Raw genomic sequence first — 19,819 nt, forward strand, 5'->3', positions numbered from 1 at the left:
TGCTGGACCCTCCCTGCCCACCCTGGGGCTCAGTCTGTGTGTCTCTATCCACCCAGGATAGAGTCCCTGGGTGAACTCCCTGGAGGTAGGTCTTCTCCTCTGTAGTCTACATGGAGAAGTTCACAAAATACACATCCTGTGCTGGGCACTCGGGGTACGACATAGAATAATCCTTCGGTTCTGTCGTCAAGAAGCCCAGTGTCATGGGGGGAGACAGACACATCAGTAGATAATCAAAACACAGCGTGAGGCATGCGCGGGTAGGGTTCCCGCTTTCCACACGTTGGTGGGGAATTGTGCGGTGGGTTTCTGGGTTAGGGGAACAGCCCGGGCAAAGGCGTGCAGGAAGAGAGAGATGTAAAGACACATCTGTGGTGGCAGTCTCTTGAAGGTTAAATTGTTCCCTGTTTATTCACTTAGCAAATTTAGCAAAGGCACTGTGGATACAGAGAGACAAATAAGATATGGCCTCTGTCCCCGGGGCTGACTACCATCTCTCCTGGGAGACAGGCTGGAGCGCAATTCAAGAGCAACAGGGGAATTTTGTACCTGCCATAGAAGTACATTGTCAAAGAATAATATTTATGATAATATTTATAGGGCACTTACTACATGCCAGGTTAAGCCTCACATCAACCCCATGGGAATAAGGGGTACAGAAAGGTCGGAGAATTTCCCAAAGCACAGAGCCCAGATCTGAACCCAGGCAGCCTGCTTCCAGAGCTCTGCTGCTATCTGCTTTCTGTGCCTCCTAATCCCCCAGCTCCCTGCATCCTGCCTCCTGGAACTCTTTCTGGCTGCCTGGTCACCAGGCCCTGGATGTGGTGTGGACGGAGACGTTGGAACAGTCTGGCATCACCCTTGCCTCGGGCTGCAGAGAGGCAGACCTGCAGGAATGGCTGCCACGTTAGATGCTATTTTGCTCTTGCTCACTTTGCAAGGGCCTCATCCCCCTGCGGACTGGGGCCAGTGTCTGAGGCAGGGAGCTCACAGGTAAGAGGGGGGCCCTCACCACACGGCCCCCGCACTTCACTAACTCATTGTTCGGGGCAGGTGCACCAGACAGAGCTTGTACACGTCCAGGATTTTGAGAGGCAAATGGCAGATGAAGGCAACTGAGCCGCGTGTGTCCAGACTCCTTCTCCCAGCCACCGCAATGAGCTCCTGTCTCCCTTTCTACAGACCCTTCCCCTCCGCCTTCCTTTATCCCCAGCGTGATTCTTGTACAGACTTCAGGCCAAAATGCATTTCCCGGGCCTAGGATGCAGGGGTGTCCGAGCCGAGCCAGGCCCCCATCCTGTGGTCCGCCCCTGCACCCCACACCCTCAGTGCTCCAGGTACCACAATCATGTTCTGATCAGCCTGCCTTTGCCCAGGCCGTACCCCTGCCTGGAACACCTTCTCCTCCTACCCTTGCCTCTTTCATCTGAGGAAACCCGCTCATCCTTCAAGGCCCAAATACCACATCCACGTGAGCCTTCCCTTCTTGGCCACAGAGATCCTTGTTCCTCTGCGCTCAACTATGGCACTGATCTCCCTTCCCCTCCCATAAAAGGCCCGTGTCTTAATCACCTTTGCATTGCTGTCGCTGTGCCTAGGGTCTGGCACACAGTAGGTGCTCAATAAACAGGGGTTGAGTGAATACATCAAGGTAGAGAGACTGGAGCCTGAGCTGAGTGGTGAACAAAGTCTCGCAACTTCTAGGGTTGGCTGCAGGCTACCCGGATGTGCCTCGCTGTGCTTGGGATGGAAGTTGCACGGTGGACAGGGGCAAATGGGTCCTGGAGGGGTGAGAGGACCTTTACATCACCACCCCACTCCCCAGACTGGAGCCGATCGGGGAGCTGGGGCCCACCTGCCTGTTGAGGGGGAGCGTCATGGGGACAGAGCTGTGAGCACCTGGACAGTGGCTCTGCTGAGGAGGTAGGGAGGTGCCATGGTCATGGGGCCTGCTGGCCTTGGGACTGCCAGGCTAACGATTTCCTCACACATCTCTTAGACTCCTTCTCTTTCAGGACTCAGTGTGAAGCCCATGGCCTTGAGCACCTAGGTGCAAACCCTACCTCTGCCATTTGAGAGCTGTGGCCTCGGCTAACTTGCTTTGCCTCAGTTTCCTCATCTATTAAGTGGGGTTAATGATGTCTACCTCACAGAGCTTGGTGAAGACTGCCTGGGACAATGAAGTAATAAAGTGCCTTGCACAGTGCCTTGCACAGAAGAGCTGCTCAACGTTAGCTGCCCTAGGGAGGTCCCCTTGGATCCCCTGGGCTGGTGCAGAGGTTCTCAAAGAGACAGGTGGCGGTAGTCAGACCCTGAGGGTTGGCAAAGCTTAGAGAAGGGGTGGGGGCTGAACCCCTGCCAAGCATGCCTGCTGCCTCTGCAGAGGACAGAGTGGGGCTGATGCTGGTGTGAGGCATCCTCGAGCCCACCCACCCCGAGGTTGGGGCCTGGGGAGGAGATGAAGAAAGTGGGGCAAAAGGAGAGGGCTCACAGGTGGCTTGACTCATGCTGAGTGGGACACAGCCCCCAGAATCCAGGGGCAGCCCCAATCTCTGGGATCCGTGATCCCATCTTCCCTTTGCAGACACATGCTGTCAGCCAATGTGCCAGGCCTCCTCCCTTCAGAGCCCTAAGGGACAGTTGGTACAAGGGACCCACAAAGGGACCTCAAACCTAATGCTCTTCCTTCCCAGTCAGGCCATGTTGGGAAATCCCCCAAATAAGATGGGGAATGGAGACAGAGACCCCTCTGTCCAGGGATGCCTGGGTGGCTCAGTGGTTGAGCGTCTGCCTTTAGCTCAGGGTGTGATCCTGGGGTCCCAGGATCGAATTCTGCATCGGGCTCCTTGCATGGAGCCTGCTTCTCCCTCTGCCTGTGTCTCTGCTTCTTTCTCTCCATCTCTCATGAATAAATACTAAAAAAAAAAAAGAGCCCAGGGACTGACGTCATGGGAAACCCAAAGAGTTTGTCTGCCAGCCCATAGCCCCACCGAGGAGGGAAACTTGCCATCTCTTGGATGCACCATTCAGGGACATTTTGGAAAAGCAGGAAGTGGAGGTGCCTACAGATATTCAGACACTGGGCCCGAGGTCTTTTTCTCTGTTCAGTTCTGCACTCAGGCCTATGAAAACCTGCCTTCTTGAATGATAATTTCCCCCTAGAAATGATTGTAGGGAAAGCTTGTCCTCTGCTGGATTGGCTGCAGACTTTATTCCTAAAAGTGCTCTACATACCTGTCAGGTGCCCCTTGCCCTGGGCTGAGGGTTTGGCAGGGAGGGGAGCCCCTGAGCCTCACCCTCTTCATTTCTTTTCTTCTTTTTAAAAAGCTTCTATTTTATATGCATCCTTTATCAACTGGTTTCAAGTGATTTTTGGAAGTAGGAGGGTATAAATAATAGATTCGTGATTGACTCAACCCGGGGATCTGGCTCTTTAATTAAGACAGTGATCTTTGTCCAGAAGCCCACGTTTGTCTGGGTTATCTCTGGCTCCTCAAAACACCCACTGAATGGTCTGTGCCGGCTTTGCTGATGACCAAGCTGGAAACCAGTGTTTGTGTTGCAGTTCCCCACACAGAGAGGCAGTGCAGCTGAGTGAGCACGGGATCTGGAGTCAAACGGAATGGAGTTAGAGTTCCAGCTCAGCCGCTTACTAGCAGAGTGACTTAGGGCAAAGTAGTTTTAACCCTCCTGTATAAAACAAGAGCTGTTGACAGTTCTTACCTTGCTGGTTGTCATAAGGATTAAATGAAATAATGCATGCAGAGCACTTAGCAAAGTACTTGGCACATAGTAAGGGTTTAATAAGTACTAATGATGATGATGAGAATAACATTGAACAGCATTAATTGAGAACTGGATAAGTGCGTGATGCACCCTCCACTGAGGATGTTGAAAGGCTGCCTACCTGCCCACTGGCAGCTCGTCCCACTAACTGAGCCCTGAGGATGCATTTAGTACCTGTTCCAGAAGACGGCCCCTGAGATCTTCTGCATCTCCCCTAGGGTGGCTAGGAGGAGCGAGGACTTGCCGCAGCCCACCTGCCCCACGATCATGGTCAGCTGGCCTGCAGGGAGGGTGGGCAGCAGATGGGACTGGGGCAGGAGGGAGTCTGAACGACTGCCACCCAGAAAAACAAACAGACAGATACACCCAACCCTGGGACTCCCATTTGCTTTCCTTCCACCTGGAATCCCCCTCTGAGCCTTTCCTTCTGGAAACTTTCCTAGGTCCTTCCTCTACTAGTGATCCTCTACTCCTTCCTAAGTCCTTGCTTCTCCTTTCTCTTGCTCCTTAGTGTGAGCCCAGCTCCTCATGGCCCCAACAAAGGCCACTCTGGGTCCCATGTCCACCCCACCTCCATGCTTTCTTTGCTCATACTATTGCCTCTGCCAGGATGCCCACTGTGCCTCACGGCCCGAGGGATCCTGCTCATTTTCAGGTACCCCACCTCTTTCATAGCACCTTCCCTGGCTACTCGGGACTGCTCTTCTTTCTGTGAAGCACCCGTATGTCTGCGGCAGGTGGTTGGACATCAAGGTCCCGCTGTCTCGTCCTGTCCTTGCTTCTGCACTCCCACTAGCATGTGGACTCCTAGAGGACGCAGCCCACCTCTCTCTGGAGTTCATACCCCAGAGTATCCACCAAGGGTGAGCACTGAGCAGGTACTCAATACGTGCTGATTTTTCTTTTTCTCTCTCACTCAGTGGGACAGGGGGAGGGGGCACCCCCAGACTGGAGAGGTGAGCCGGCCGTACCTCGGGGGATGCGGATGGTGATGTTGGACAGTGTGGGAATTCCATCAGGGGTCCATGTGAAGAAGCCTCCAATGATCTTTATTGGTGGTACCCCACCGCCCAGAAGAGAACAGAGAGGCAGCTGGGTTCTCAGTGTGACCGGTCTCTTGCCTCCCCTCCCCCATGAAAGCCAAAAGACAGATTTCAGGCCCTGGATCACTTCTAGGGCAGGGGAGTGGGGGCATGGCCTTCTCATGCTGATCCCTGCCCAAGGAACCCTCTCCAAGAGGACAATCACGTGTTCCCCCATTCAACGGAAGAGGAAGACTTGTCCCTAGTTTGGGGACTGCCACGGACTCCAGGCAGGCAGGGTGACCTCTAGGTCAGAGGACTCAGCACATAGGTCTCTGGTGCTGAGCTCCCTCCTGGAAATGGCGCCAGGGAGCCAGGTGTGGGGGTGCAGGGTCTCGGACTCACCTGGACACAGCAGCTGTCAGCATCCCCATCTGCACTGGGGGCCAGCCTCTGCAGCGGGGCCGAGAAGCCCCGACAGTCCTCCCGGGCTGGATGCTTGCGGTTCACGACCTTAAGGGGCTGGGAATGGTCAGGGGGAGGTAAGGATCCATAGGGCTGGGACGGGGGTAGGGAAGGGAGTCCCCCTTCCTGTGAGCAAAGGCTGAGGCAGGACACAGCAGGGCACAAGAGAATAACACTGAGAGGGGCAGGGGGGAAAGCCGGGCACTCACCACTGCCTGGTACTTGCTGGCTTGGCCCTGCGGCGCAGGCTCGCGGGGCGCACACTGCTCCTCACGGATCTCTGCACTGGACAGGAACTCGCTCAGCTTCTGCACGCTGCAGAGGAAGCACAGAGACACCCCTCACCCTTGCCAGGGGCAGAGGGGAGGGGGAGAGGGAGGAGGGCGCAGCCTGAGAGAGCAGCTCTGAGAAAGTTCTGGGTCCTGTGGTGCTGTCCCCACAAAGCCCACACTGGAGGGGGCCAGACTGGAGGGGGCCAGACTGGAGGGCATCCATGGTGGGCAGTCGTCCTCTGGATTTGTTCCAGTTGACCAGTCAGCGGGACTGGGTTAGGGTCCGGGTTACGGTGAGATTGGTTAGTTTTAGGGTTAGGTAAATGTTAAAGTTGGTTCTTTGATGTTGGGCTTTATCAGTTACTGCTGGAGTTAAGGTTGGTCAGTGTCAGGGTTAGTTAGGATTTGGATTATTGTCCAATTAATGTCCAATATTATCCAATTATTGGATTAATTATTATTGTCATTAACAATAATAATTGCTCAATAACAATTATTGAGCACATACTGCATGCCAAACACTGTGTTAAACGCTTCCCACTGGGGAGGTTGCCATTATTCCCAACTCAGATAGCCTGGTGACCGTGAGATTATGGAAATGATTCCGGGTGAGCACAAGGGATCTCCAGCTGGGCCAGCATCCTGGAACCTGCGGTTTCTATACAGAGTCACATCCTGGGCTGGGGTGGGGTGGGGGAGGAGGGATGGTCATTAGAAGTCACGGTGCCATGGCCAATTAAACTGAATCAGCGCAGCCCAGCCTGGAAATGGGAGCCATCGTTTCCCAGCCCTGGTTGAACTACTCCCTAGTCATATACTCCTTTGACCACAATCCTGCTGGAGCTCTGCTCCCTCCTACCCTAGAACCCTGGCCAGAGCTTCCTCGTGTGAGTTGCTCCTTCCACCAGGGACTTTGTTCCAACGATTATTTCTCCTTGCCAGCTTGCCTAGGACCTGCCACGGCCTCATGCGACAGGGGTGTCACTTTCCTCAAGGTTGAAGAGGCTTGGGTACAGAGCACATTTGTTACTGTGCGGTCCCACTGGCAGAGGGAAATGCCACAGCCGGCTCTCCCCAGAGGCAGGCCAAGGCCTGGCTTCCAAGGAGCTACTTCAGAGGGTCAAGGAGATCGTCACACTCCAGGTATGGAACTCCCCAGCCGAAACCTCAGCCCTCTGCCCTCAGGCTTTCATTCCCAAGGGGGTGATGTCTCTGGGAGAGTGGCCAGCTCTAGAGCCCAGTAGTGGGGGCCCCCCAGAGCTGCAGGCTATCGGGGAACAGGACATGCAGGCACTTAGGGGAAGCTGCTTTACTGACCAGGGTCGGGAAGGCTCTGGGACCCGTGGAAAGAAGAGGGGATGTTCAGCCTGAGGAAGACAAAGATTCAGTGGATACCTTCTGAAGTCTGAGGGGCTGCCATGTGGGGAGGAACAGTGGGAGCCACCCTGGATGGCTCTGGAGGGTGATACTAGTACTGATGGGTAGGATTTATGAGGAGATACCCATTTTGACTCAATACTGAATTTTTTCCTTTTTTTATAGAGTTGTCTTGCATGTGCCATTGAATCCCTCTCCTTGGAGGTATGCAAGCCAGTTGCCTGACTCCTTCTCAGGGATGGCATGGAGGGGAGCCACACATGGCTATGTCCCTCTGGCCAACTAGGACCACCTTCAGAGAGGCCCAGATCAACAGGGAAGCATGTCTATGACCGAACAGCTGTAGTTGTAGTGGTCACCGGAGCAAGCTCTGGTGCCACCACACGAGCTGCCCGTCCAGAGTCCTTGCTGAACCCTCCTCTCACCTGACTAGAGCTTTGACTGTAGATCGGACCACGCTGGACAGCAGGAACAGTGGTGTGACCAGGATGTGGAAGAGCGAGAGGGAGGCAAAGGCCACCGAGGGTGAGAAGTCGGCCTCTTTGAAGAAGCTGACGTGGCCCACGAAGGTCTATGGACAGAGGCACATGTGAGATGCGTGACGCGGAGCGTGGGCCTCTCCCACACTGGCAGCCCTCGGCCCCTGGCCTGGAGCAGGGGACCCAAGGAGAACTTTCACTTAGAGACCCCTTCATCATCTTTAGTCATCTCCTCGAAATGTCTCCAGCAAGTTCAGGACTCTGAGCTGGAGGGCTGGGGCCGCTGCTCCCTGTCCTGCCCCGTCCCTGCCAGGAACGACCAGAGGAGCCCTCGGGGTGGTCAGCTCTGCTCCCCTCAGACAGCAGTCCCCAGTCGGGGAAAATGTACCCCTGGTCATTCCCAAGCCACCTCCTGTCTGTGCCCGCCCCTGGCTACCTGGCTGGCTACCTGGGTGGCTCAGCAGCCTCTGTCACCCAGAGTTCCTCAACGAGCCAGGCCAGAACCAGCCCAGCAGATCATGTCAAAAGTGAATTCCCAAGTGTGCCTGACAGGCTGTGAACTCGCCACAGCTCAGAGACTCCGGCCCCGGAGGGGGGGAAACACATGCATCTTTTTAAAGAACTGTGGCGGTCACAGAAGCCGGGTGGGAGCCCTGAGCAGGCGAGGGCCTGGGCCCTTCTGGAGGGGCACACCTCGGCCCACACTGCTGGACTCCCACACAGCTTGGGTCAAAATCGCATTAGACAAACTCCTGTCGTACTACTGAATGACGCGGAGAATTGTTTGTGCCACGTACTGAAATTTCAAAAAGCAGGTTACAAAACAGCATGCACAGCACAATCCTATTTTTGTAAAGATGTCATATTACGTGCCTTAAAAAGAGACCGGAAAGAAACACATTGACAACGTTGCCAGTGGGATCAAGAGTGTTTTAAATTCTTTTTGTCCTTTCTTTTCTGAGTTTCCCAATGCTTCTGCGATAAATGTGTCTTATTTTTATAATTTAAGAGTTTGACAGCTCTTTTTAAAAGACAGTGAGATTTCTTTAAAACCTAAGCCACTGGTCTTCCAGGCCCAGAGGCGGAGGCCCCTGCCTACCTGATGTCGGGGACGGATCTGCAATCTGTCGCGCTATTTTTGGATGAGGCGCCCAGTGCTGAGCGCCTCATCCGAACCCCTTGTGCAGAAAGGCCAGACCCGGGGTGGCCTCTGGCCACAGCCACTCTGCCACCCGCCCCCGCCGGAGAGGCAGCAGGGGTCCACTTACGATCAGCACTGCTGCGATGGGGATGGCCGTGTTCATGAAAACTGTGGAGGAAGCACAAGGGGAGTTTAGTGGGAGGCATGAGATGGCTAAAGGTGAAGCTGCCCAGGCCAGCCCGGAGGCCGTGCGGCCCAGGCAGTCCTTTCTCCAGCTCTGCGGCCCCTCCAGCTCCTGACCCTGCCTCCCTCAGGACTCTTGCCCCCACGTCTGAGACCCAGCCTTCAGACAAAGGCTTCGATGCTTTTATTCTGCTCCAGGTGGCCGGTGTGAAGGAAGCCCTGTGCGCAGTAGCGAGAGAAGTGGCGGAAAGAGGACTGTCTCTGGCCAACTAGGGGTCAGCAGCGTCTGTGTCTGGGGGCACCAGGTTGCTACCCCTTCCTCTGCCTCTGGTCCCCGTACCCCCTCAAGCCAGCTTCTCTCTGAGGCTTAGGGGTGTCCTAATCTCTCAAGGCTCCTGGGAAGGATTTCAAACTCACTCATGCTGGCTGGGGATTCGTAACAGCTTAAAAGGGGGTCTCCCTTGGCTCTAAGGCTTAGAGTCCATGCCCAGGTGGGGCAGGTGCTTTGCTGCACCTGCACAGAAGGGGTCCCCTCCTTCTTCAGAGCAAAGGGAGCTGGACTTCAAGTCAGACGAGGGTAGAGTCCCTGACCTTGGGCAGGTCATTTACCCTTCCCGGGCCTTGGTTTCTTCACCTGGTTTTTGTAAATTTGTACTTACTTGTTCGCACACTCTGGCTTCCTCCAAAGTAAGAGGAGATGATGTAGAGAACAGGCTCTGTGAGTCCTGGATGCTGCCTGCATATCACACCTGCTAGGCTACTAGCATAGCTCTGCTCCACGGGTCATGCTCCTCTGGCCCAAGGGGTGAGATGCCGGAGAGAGCCCCGACCCCAGGCCTTAACTTCCAGAGAGCAGCCCTCCTGCAGTAAGGGATGACTATGCTAGCTGCCACCTTCCCATCTCCCGCTCCTTCCTTCCAGGAGGTTCATCCGGCCCGGCCCGGCCCAGCCCAGCCCAGCAAGGAGTCTGGTTGTATAATTACCCAAATTAAAGCAGAATGAGCCAAGAGCCAGGAGCCGGGAGCCAGATGCCAACAGATCAGCCTGTGCACATGGCCCCTATCTAATGAATGGTGAAGTCTCTGGAGACACTGAAGAATTACAGATGGTCAACACCATTCCAAGAAGCGACTGTCCACTGACTCCGAAAGTCCTGAACCAGCTAGTACATGGACAGTGTATTCTGGAGACATGGGACCCCTAGTGAGTGGAAGAACATAGCGTCTGCCCATGGAGGGGGTGGTCCTTGTCTGAGGAAGGGGACAGAACTATGCTCTCAGGAAGCCCCTGTTAGGATGGGGAGACATGGAACGTGCCTCTAGGGGGTTCCCTAGCAGACAGGAAAGACTTCGGGCCCATTTTTGGGGAATTCCTAATCTGATGAGGAAAGCAGACTCAGCCATTGGAGAGCTCCCAGTGTCTTGGAGGAGATCCAGCTGGAGCTCTTGGAGGTACTGCTAACCTCTCTGACCACAAGACTTTTTATCAACACCAATATCATACCTGACCTTTAACTGCCCTTTCCTGGAGAAGGCACCATGGTCTCCAGGTACCTTCCACAATACCACAGCTCTCCCTCAGAGTCTCTGGCAGGGAGTACAAACATTATACATTTTTCCCACAGTGTAAGGGACCCAGCTCAGGGACTTAGCACATAGCACAGCCATCATGGGCTCAGGAGAGGGAGGGAGGGAGAGGAGATACCAGTAGTCCTAGGCCCTTGATCAACACCAACCATGCAGCTGTAAACACGGGGGTAGCCATGCTCATCACCTCCAGGGCCAGGTATTCCAGACAGCAACTTCAGGGCAAGAGCCTCCTTCTGTTTCTCTCCTGCGCATCCCCATCCATGACCAAACAGGAGAAGGCACCACCTTCCTCCAAAGTGCACCACCACTAGCCCCCTGCCCCAGGCAGAGACCCCTCCCACACATCTGAGGCTCAACTCCCAGCTCAAGGGTCGGCTTGAAGTCAGGTTGCAAACTGGTACAACTCTGCTTAGAAAGCAATCTGGTGCTTTGTCAGCTAGAGCCACACAGAAGTTCAGACCTTCCAATCCTATAATCTCTCTCCTGGGAGTTTATCTTGAATGATCGCTCAAGAGAAGCACAAAGCCCTCAGCGGGATGGTGTGAGCTGCAGTACTATCTGTCACAGCAAAACAAAACCACAGCCACAGCAATAAACCACCCGAAACAAAATAAACTGGCAACATCCAATGCCAAGTGGCTGTTTTAGTAAATGTGGTACATCAACTCCAGGGGAGATTTTGCAGTCAGAAATGTGTGATAATTGATATTTTGTTCTACTGCATGTTTTCTCTGGTCGTGGGTTTTTTTTTTTTTTTTCCCCTATTTTATTCCTTATTCTTGTAGCTGCCTGAAACTCCTTTGAGGAATGAGACAAGGTATAAATAAATTTGAAAAGGAGTTTTCCGACGCTGATGCAGCAGTGTGGAGAATGTATATGATATAATTAATTTCTGCTCTGTTCTGTTGTTGTATGCAGACGTTAGCGAATGAAAATGAGATTTTCTGTTTCCCCTACCCTCTCGTCTCCTGGAAGGACAGCCTTTGTGCAGGGAACTCTGGGTGCTGTTCAGGGTGGGGGCTGGTGGGGGTGGGGAGAATCACCAGCTGCTTGTGTGTCCTCAAGGCCTCTCTGAAGACCACCCTCCTGGGCCCTGGGGTGGCCACGGCTGGAACTGACGATGGCAGGATCTGACACTAGGGAGCCTGGGATGCTACAGGCTCTGGTGGGTCTCAGCTCAGCAGACAGTCCTGTATGCTTGTGAGGGTGGGGGGAAGGCAGTGAGGCGTCCCAGCTGTCACAAGTTGAAAACCTGAGGCCTTGCCTCTGTTTTCCTGAACCCCATGAAGCCCTGTAAGACGTTAAAGGTGGCAAAGGGGTGGGAAATATGACTAACCACTGATTTCCCTCCAACTTTGGCATGGGATGGGCTGACGCATTTTGATTTTCTCTGGGTCGGGGTGTAGAATGGAGGGAGAAGAACGTGAGAGTGCTTAAATCGTAATGCTAGGGAGCAAGAAGTAGTGTGCAACAGCTCTAAGTGAAGTGTGGTTCCATTATGGCAAAGTGTAACTGCCTGTAGGCAGGCCTGACACGCCACCTTTGAAAGTGAAGGTCTCTCTGTAATGGTGTAGACAGACATACAGGTATGTGTTGTTTTAACAGCTGCCTCTCCAAATATCCTTTACGAAGTATTTTTTCAAGTATAGTTTTCAAGTATCCTTCAAGTATTTGTTGAGGATCTTCTCTGCCCCAGGGGTTGTGCTAGGTCTTGGAGGTATAGTAGTGAACAGTTGTGTCAGCTTTTCACAACCACCCCCTGCCATCCCCCAGACAAAGCAAATATCAAATCAACCGACACCAAAGCAGGGCTCCGATCAGCCGCTCCCCCTGGCTTTGCTCAACGAATGCCCTCCTGGCCTTGTGGGTGCCCCAGCCTGCAACTGCAATACCAGGAGCTATCCATTTCCACCACATCCATAAATATTTCAGAGGCCATGTGTCCGGGAGGTACGGCCAGCCATTTGTGCCTCTGGTTCACTTGATCTTTGTCTCCATGGAGGGCCGGGGAGGAGCTGCAGGCTCCAGGCTGGGCCTAACTGCAGGTGCACCTGCCAGAGGGGGAAATGTATTTTGAATGCACGTGGCTATTTCCCATTCAGGTGGATGGTCAGTCGGAAGTCTACAGAGGGGAGGGAAAGGTAGGTGGGCTGCTGGCAGTGGAGGAAGCGTGGCAGGAGGGCCTGCTGTCACCGACCCTTTTACCGACGCACCTCCCTGGCTCTCCCTCAGCCACCTCTCCGCCTGAGCGGAGTGAGCCGGGATAGGCATCGGCAACACGCTGTGTTCAACAGATGTTGAAGACAGAGGAGGAAGGGGGACCGGATCTGGAGGTCAACTTGTCCTGAGACACCGGCTGCTCTGAGTCAGGGCCTCCGTGGAGGAGGGTAGGGACAAGACTTGCCAAGAATAGCCAGGCCCTGGAGGGGCTGGGTGGCCTGCGAATGGGGTTCACCAGCACCCTCCTGCCCACCCCTACATCCCCAATTGTGACACAGTTAGGCTTGGGGGTTTGTTTTTTTGTTTTTCAGGATATGATACAAGGCCAGTTACATCCCTCCAAGGAGGCCCCGCCTGGCCTGTGGTTCAGGCCGGCTGGAAGAAGGAAGACCCCTGACCACGGAACACTCGAAGAGACTCCAGACACCCCTGTCCTTTCCTTCAACTCTTTCAGTGGCTCTCCTGCCTCGGGAGAAAAGCCGGGGTCTGAACACAGCACACAGGGTCCTGCACCATCTGGTCTTGTTACTCTGTCCTCAGCAGATTATGTTCTAGTCTTGAACACACCACCATCCTTCTCACCTCTAGGCCTTCATGCCTGGAACATTCTTCTCTTAATCTGACTCATCGATCGTTACCCATTGGGCATCTCTGACAAGGTTTCCTTGCCACCCATGACCCCTAGAGACTAGGGTAGGTAGGACTCTAAGGGCACCTGGAATACCCCTTCCTGTTCCTCTCACTCACAGCACAGTCTGGCCTCTCTACTAGACTCTGAGGAACTCAGCAGTGGGGCTGATTTAGACCAAAAGATTGGCAGGGCAGGAACAAGAGGTTGTGGGTATCAATGAGGGAAGAGTGAAGTGACTCATCATGGGGTCCAGACCAGAATAGGGGTAAATGAAGCCTTGCAGGGCTGGTGGAGGGGGAGAAGAGGAAGATGTCTTCGTTGGGTTGAAAAGCAGCACAGACGGCACCACCATTTCCTCTCAGCTCTACATCCCTGATGCCTGGCACAGGTCCTGGGATGTCATGAGTGCTCAGTAAATATTTATCAGATAAGTGATGAGAGAAACAAAAGAGGCCAGGGTCGGGTAAGGACCACAAAGGAGAGCAGGACACCTGGAACTGACGCTCTGGCTCTGGCCTCATTCACCGTCACTGCTCACGGCATGGTCTCCCTCAAGACTGTGAGGGAGAGGATTGTGCTTGGCTCTCTCTCTCTCTCTCTCTCTTTTTAGATTTTATATATTTATTTGACAGAGGGAGAGTGGACAAGCAGGGGGACGGACAGAGGGAGAGGGAGAAGCAGGGAGCCTGACACGAGGCTTGATCCCAGGACCCTGGGATCATGACCTGAGCCAAAGGCAGATGTTTAACCAACTGTGCCACCCCCACCTGGCTCTTTTTAAATGCACAAGGCCCCAGCAGAGTCTGGCACAGAGAGAAGGCTCTGGGATGGATGCTGAACGAAGGACAAAGTGAACTGGCAGCATGACTGTTGGTTGACCCCTTGGTCACTCCTGCAAAGCTTGCCCACCTCAGACACCTAGAGTCACCTGCTTCTGCAGGGAAATAAGGATTGAACTGACTTGCCAGGGGAGCGGCCCCAGCCCTTGCCTCCAGCTTCTCCCCGTTTTCTGCTCACCAACATCCTGCCCATCCTGCCAGGTCCAGCTCAGGCTGCCTCTGGCGTGACGCTCCTGGAACTCCCAGCCCATATGGGCTTCCTTCTTCTCTGTTCTCTGCCATTCACTGGCTGAGGCCCTGGGATGGTCACTGCACCTCCCTGAGCCTCAGTATCGGGGGCAGCAGGGCTCACAGCTCCCAAGCTGTGTGAGGACTGGGTGCCCTTGGGCCCGCAAAGCAGCCAGCGCCCAGCAGGTCCGCACCGCGCAGCGCGCCCAGCCATGTGTTTCCCCGACGGCAGCTCTGGAAACTGGGGAGCTCCCCCGTGGTCTCCTGCAGCCCTCGCAGTGCTCAGTACAGGGCGGGGCCCCTGGGCTGGGCTCGCTCAACCTCCCAGGAGTGCCCTGCTTCCCTTTTCCTCCGATTCTGGATTTGATGGTAGGGAAACTGCGCCTGTTTCCCTGTCACCCCCTGCCCTGCCCGCACCAGCTCGGGCTCTGACGGCAAGAGCAGCGGGGAGAGTGTCAGGGGTACCGTCCCCCCAACCCCGCCCCCAGCAGGCAGCACGAGCAGGGCCCCCCCAGGAAGAGGGACTCTGGGGCTCCTCCGTGGCGCCAGGACCCCATGGCTGGCGCCAGGGAAGAGAATGAACGATGCCCCATTACCTCAAGCCTAATGGCCTGTGTCCTGATCCCTGGTGACAGGAGCAGCAGGCGGGAAGCCCAGGAGGTCCATGAATCACATGGAGCTCGAGCTGCAAGCCAGGGGCGCCCCTCCCGCGCTGTCTCCCCTCCCACGCAGACTACAGACCCACCCAGGAAGGGCACGCGGTGAGCAAAGAGCCCGGACTTTCCACCCCGCCCAGAGGGTGCTTCCCTTCCCTCCACTGCCCTCTGCCAGGGGCCAGCCTGGACTGGTCTGTTGGTCCTTCCAGGTCGCCGAGCCCTGGACGGGTGAGGGACCCTGGGCAGACCCCTGCTTGGCTCCGGAGCTGCTCACTCCTAACGCAGTCATCTCAGCCCCCGACAAATGGCATCGCCTTTCCCCACGTCCTCCTGGCCCCAGGGCCTTTGCAAAGCATGGCTTGTCTTCTGAGGCTCCAGGGGTCAAAGAACACCCACTAGATAGGCTTCAGTGGGCTAGCCCGAGACCCAGGGGTCACCCAATGTCGTTCAAACATCCCAGCTTGTAGTGTGGAATGCGAGAAGCGGGCCTTACGTCTCCTAGGAGCAAGGCAGCTGGGCCGCCCCCATCTAGACGACCGGAGGCTGCCCCTACGTTGCTGCCAGGGGTCTTGGGGGCCCCAGGTCCCCAGTTTCCTTGATGCTTCCTTTCTCTGTCTCCCACCCAGCAGTGGGGAGCCTGCCCTGCCCCACCCTGTCATGCCAGGGAGAGGCATGTAGGGAGAGGAAGTCACCTGGCCGCGGGGGGCACCCTCCTCCACCTCAGCAGTGGCTCCCACTGATGAGATGTCTTGAAGCCAGGTCTCCTCCCCTGGGTTATACACAGTGTGGGGTTGGGTTCCTGTCACACAACCAGAAGGCCCAGGGGCCAGCAGAGCCGGCCCAGAGGAGGGTGACGAGGGCCTGGGGCTGCAGACACCTTTCCAATCCTCCTCTCCTGTGGAGTGTTCAGCCGGAGGGGGCTCAGAGGCCCCGAACACCGCATGGTCAGGGCGGGGGGTCGAGGGAGACCCAGGAACCTGCCGAGGAACCCAGGAGGCCGAGGCTGCCTGCCATGTGTACACCTCTGTTCTGAGAAAAGCAGGCCCTAGCGGGACTTTCTGCAGAAAGATGCCACGACGGGCGCCACGGATGGCGGATGGCCTGGCCACTGCTGACTGTGCTGCACCACCATGGTCTGGATGGACACGGGGAGGTGGGACACTTGGGGTGCTCGGAGCAAGCCCTGCCCTGTGAGGAACTGCGGGTTGGATGCCGGCACCTGGCCCCACCAGACCCTCTCTGTAGGCAATATGAACACCAGGAACACACGGACGACCCGAGTGGCCGTCCCATTCTCCACGACCTTATCTGGGAGCCGGGTACACCTCCCACTGGCTGGCCCACCCCTGGCGACCCCTGCCCCCTGTTTCTTCCCAGCATGAGCTGGGGGGAGGCGGTCAGCAGCGGGCACCTCCCCTAACTTCCTCCCCAGTTTCCCACTCCCCTCAGAGCCCAGTGTGGTTAATGCTCCCCCACTCAGAGAAAATCATCTGAAAACGGTGCCCCTTTGTGTCCTAAGTTCTCACCCCACGGAGGTGTCCAGGCGTCTGTGGAACACAGCACGAGTCTCCAGAGGATCTAGTGTGAGCCGTGCTGTTAAGCCTCAGGAGTGACCTCAGGGAGACGCCCCACCCTGGAGAGTGGAGATGTGACCTGTGGAGGTCACATCTGGAGAATGGTTCTCCCAACTGGCAGGACACACGTTCCTTAGGTCCCCTCGTCCCCTGGCCACATTCTATGTAACGTCCTCAGACCTATCTTTTGACTCACAAACGTTCCCTCCAGCTCTGTGAATTCATTTACACTTTACACTTGAGTTGTTTTTGTGTCCTTTTTGTTTGTTTTCTTTCTCCCCCTCTCTAGGGGCTTCGCCTGGGCCCTTCCTACCACACTGGCTCTTAAACTGGACAGGCCTGCCCACCAGCGTGAGGCCCTCCTGCTGCCAACAATCTGCGTCCCAACCATGCACTCGGGCAGGAAGCACAACCCGGTGGGTCCTCGGAACCACGAGACCAACTGTAAGATCACCTTGGGCCAGGACTCCTGTCGGCCCACTGATCTCCACGAGCCCTGGCCTGACCTGGCTAATTTAGAAACTACATTTTTAGTTTTTAGAAGTCCTTTTGTCTCTTTGCCCCCTGATACTTTTCTGTTTTACCTTGTGGGTTTTACACTTTCCTTTAGCTCTTTAATTATTTTGAATGTGCTTATTTTATTATCTCTTCCAGACGATTCTATCATTTCCAGGGATTGAGGGAATAATTCTATTGTTTTGCATTTGCTGACTCCAACTCGGGGTGCTACATTTTCCTCTGGTGGATTTTTGTTTCTATATTAGCTCATCGTTCGACAGGAGCGTTTGCTGTTGGAGCTCTATGTTCTCTGGAAAGTACTCCTAATACGTGTGTCTGCTGGGACTGTAGGAGTTTTACCAGTTTGAGTTTTCTTCCCCCCCTTCTCTATTTTCTGGGCTTGGGGTTTCCTAACCTACTTACGTGGTTAATGCAGATTCAGTCCCTACATTCATGAGTACCTCCGGTTTGAACTTCTGCTTTTTCAGAAGCTTTCTCCTTCTCACACCCCAGCTAGATGGAAGCTTCCTTGTAGCTGCCCCAGGGCAGTGAGTGGAAGCTCAATCTGACTTACTGAAAGCAGTCCCCACACCCTCGGAGAATTCAAAACTGGTGCTATTCATGCACTTATTGCCTGCCTCCTGATGACAGATCAGTTCAATAGTGTATAAAAGGCTTCCCTTGTCTTTGTCATCACTGTGTCTTGAGGGCCAGGACAGGGCCCCACGCACAGCAGGCTGTCGACACGCATTTGCTGGGTAAGTGACTGAGGACACTGTGACTTCTGGGGGCTTCCCTCCAAGAGACAGTGTGAGGCTCCCCTGGATGGGATGCTGCCAACACCTCCTGCCTCTGCACCTTCACTGTCCCCCTCAAGCCCTGACACCCTCTCCTAGCGTATCAGCAGCCGTGCATGGGGCCGGCCGGGTAGACTCACTGGAAATGGAAGTGTACACAGCAAAGGCTCTGAGGCTGGTCATCTCCTTCCTGCGGGTCATCTCCACGCGCGTGCAAAAGATGTTTTCCCAGGCGTACAGCTTGAGCAGCTTGATGCCTCGAAGCATCTCGTTGGTCTGCTTCAGCCTCTCGTTGGAGTACTCCTGCCAGGGGTCATCAAGTCAGAAAGGGGTTTCCTTTGCCTCCATCCCACCCAAGAGGAAGGAGCGGAGCGATGCCCTCACTGCTTGGCAGACAATGCCCAGCTCCTGTGCCCATGGGGGTGCCCCTTGCCTTCTCCATTCAGTCCCTTTCACAGACAAAGAAACTGAGGCCTGGACAGTGAAGGGATCTGCTTAAGGTTAATGATAGTGTGGATGTGCGTGTGTGTGGCTGTTTGGGGGCTCCTGGGGGAAGAGGGAGGATGTATAGGGAGAGGGAGCAAACAGCCGCATGGGGGAAGGATGGGGAAGAGGGGCATGAGCACATGCAGGATGCTCACTCACCAGTGTGCTCCGCTGGGCCTGGGAGAGCTTGGTGGCCACAAAGTACTGGACAGGGGCCAGTAGGATGATGACAGCTGCCCCAATTAAGGCACTGACTCCGAGGATGTAGTAGAGGAGAATCACACCCACGATGATCTGAAGGAGGGTCATGGGGGTGAGTTTCCTTTGATTTGGTGGCCGCCCTGGGGGAGGGGGTGTTGGCAAAGTCCCCCCTTCCTCAGTCCCCTAGGGAGGGAAATGCCTTGTACACAGGTTTTCAAGTGGTCCCTGGGGCCCAGAGGAGGAGGTGTGACAAAGCAATTTTGGGAAGAGGTATTAATGTGATGGGGGTCTCACACAAGCAGTGGCTTTCTGGGCTGATAACTAACTGTATTTATCTGCCAGCCTGCTGAGCCATTAACTCTCTCCAAATCTACCTTCCAGAGGGGAGTCTCAGAGCTGACGTTGCACAATGAGTGTAATAGCATCTTTTATTCTGCTGGCTGGCTGCAAGGCTGACAGTTCCCTCATGTGGGGAAAAAAGTGACATATGAGCAAAGGGGCACTGTTGCATCTGTGCCGGACAAAACGAGTCCAGGGATTGAGAGTTCACTTTTCATTCTTAGGCTCCTGGCATCTTTTTTAAAAAATTTTTTCCTGGCATCTTTTTAAAAATAAAATACGAATAGTCTTCTATAAACTAATGATTGTCTAAATATAAGAAAATGAAAATGATCTCTTAAATTTGTGACATACTGTAGAGTGGTCTTTGGATCAAAATAGCGGTTTTTATAATTCTTAGAGAGGCATGTACACTTTATCAGCTATAATACATATATACATATGTCCATGAAGGCTGGTGTCTTCAATTTTCTAGTGAATCTGGCAAGTATTCTCTGAAAAGAGAATTATTCTGTTCCTAGCTTTATGCAAATGACTGCCTGATTCTGAATATTTATGAGAAGTGTAAATTACTCTTGCCAGCCCCTGAAGCATCAAGATGACAACTTCTCAGGTTGCCTTCAAAGGCAAATAGCTCTAAATTCAGGGCTTATTCTAGAGGAGCAGATGTGTTGTCTTCCTTAATTGGAAAAGAAACCCGTCTGCCTGGGTTGGCCCTGTACTCCCTGAGCCCCACACCAAACTGGCACTAAGCTCCTTGCAATACCTCAAGGACAGAGGAGTGGGTGGGCGGCTCCGTAATTTCCATTAATCACAGAAGGACTCTTGTATTAGCATAATCTTAGGGGCTGGTAAGTGACCCCTTCACCACCTGCCTCCCAGGGTTTCACTCATGTGAAATGCTGACACAGGGGTGCAGAGGAGCGCGTTAGAAAATAAAGAACCTCCTACTCCTGCCTGGCTCTGCTCGCATCACCCTATCCAAAATTACCCCTGGCATCCTGTCTTTTCATTAGCTGTCCTCATATGGAGGCAA

General features: G+C 54.5%; 1 protein-coding gene across 7 annotated transcripts in view; it reads right to left on the minus strand.

The window, feature by feature from the left end:
* The window catches only part of ABCC8 (ATP binding cassette subfamily C member 8), a 75,788-nt gene that overhangs the window by 27,449 nt on the left and 28,520 nt on the right, over positions 1-19,819 (minus strand). For all 7 annotated transcript variants that reach the window (XM_038569178.1, XM_038569180.1, XM_038569184.1 and 4 more), the window contains exons 9-16: positions 18,403-18,537; positions 17,898-18,060; positions 8,670-8,710; positions 7,348-7,493; positions 5,483-5,588; positions 5,214-5,330; positions 4,758-4,833; positions 3,961-4,066 (exon numbers count right to left, since the gene is read on the minus strand). In XM_038569178.1, coding sequence (XP_038425106.1) covers positions 3,961-4,066; positions 4,758-4,833; positions 5,214-5,330; positions 5,483-5,588; positions 7,348-7,493; positions 8,670-8,710; positions 17,898-18,060; positions 18,403-18,537 — 890 coding nt within the window. The remainder of the gene's footprint in view (positions 1-3,960; positions 4,067-4,757; positions 4,834-5,213; positions 5,331-5,482; positions 5,589-7,347; positions 7,494-8,669; positions 8,711-17,897; positions 18,061-18,402; positions 18,538-19,819) is intronic.

The sequence above is a fragment of the Canis lupus genome, chromosome 21, assembly GCF_011100685.1.
Source record: "Canis lupus familiaris isolate Mischka breed German Shepherd chromosome 21, alternate assembly UU_Cfam_GSD_1.0, whole genome shotgun sequence".
In the NCBI taxonomy this organism is placed as follows: Eukaryota; Metazoa; Chordata; class Mammalia; order Carnivora; family Canidae; genus Canis; species Canis lupus.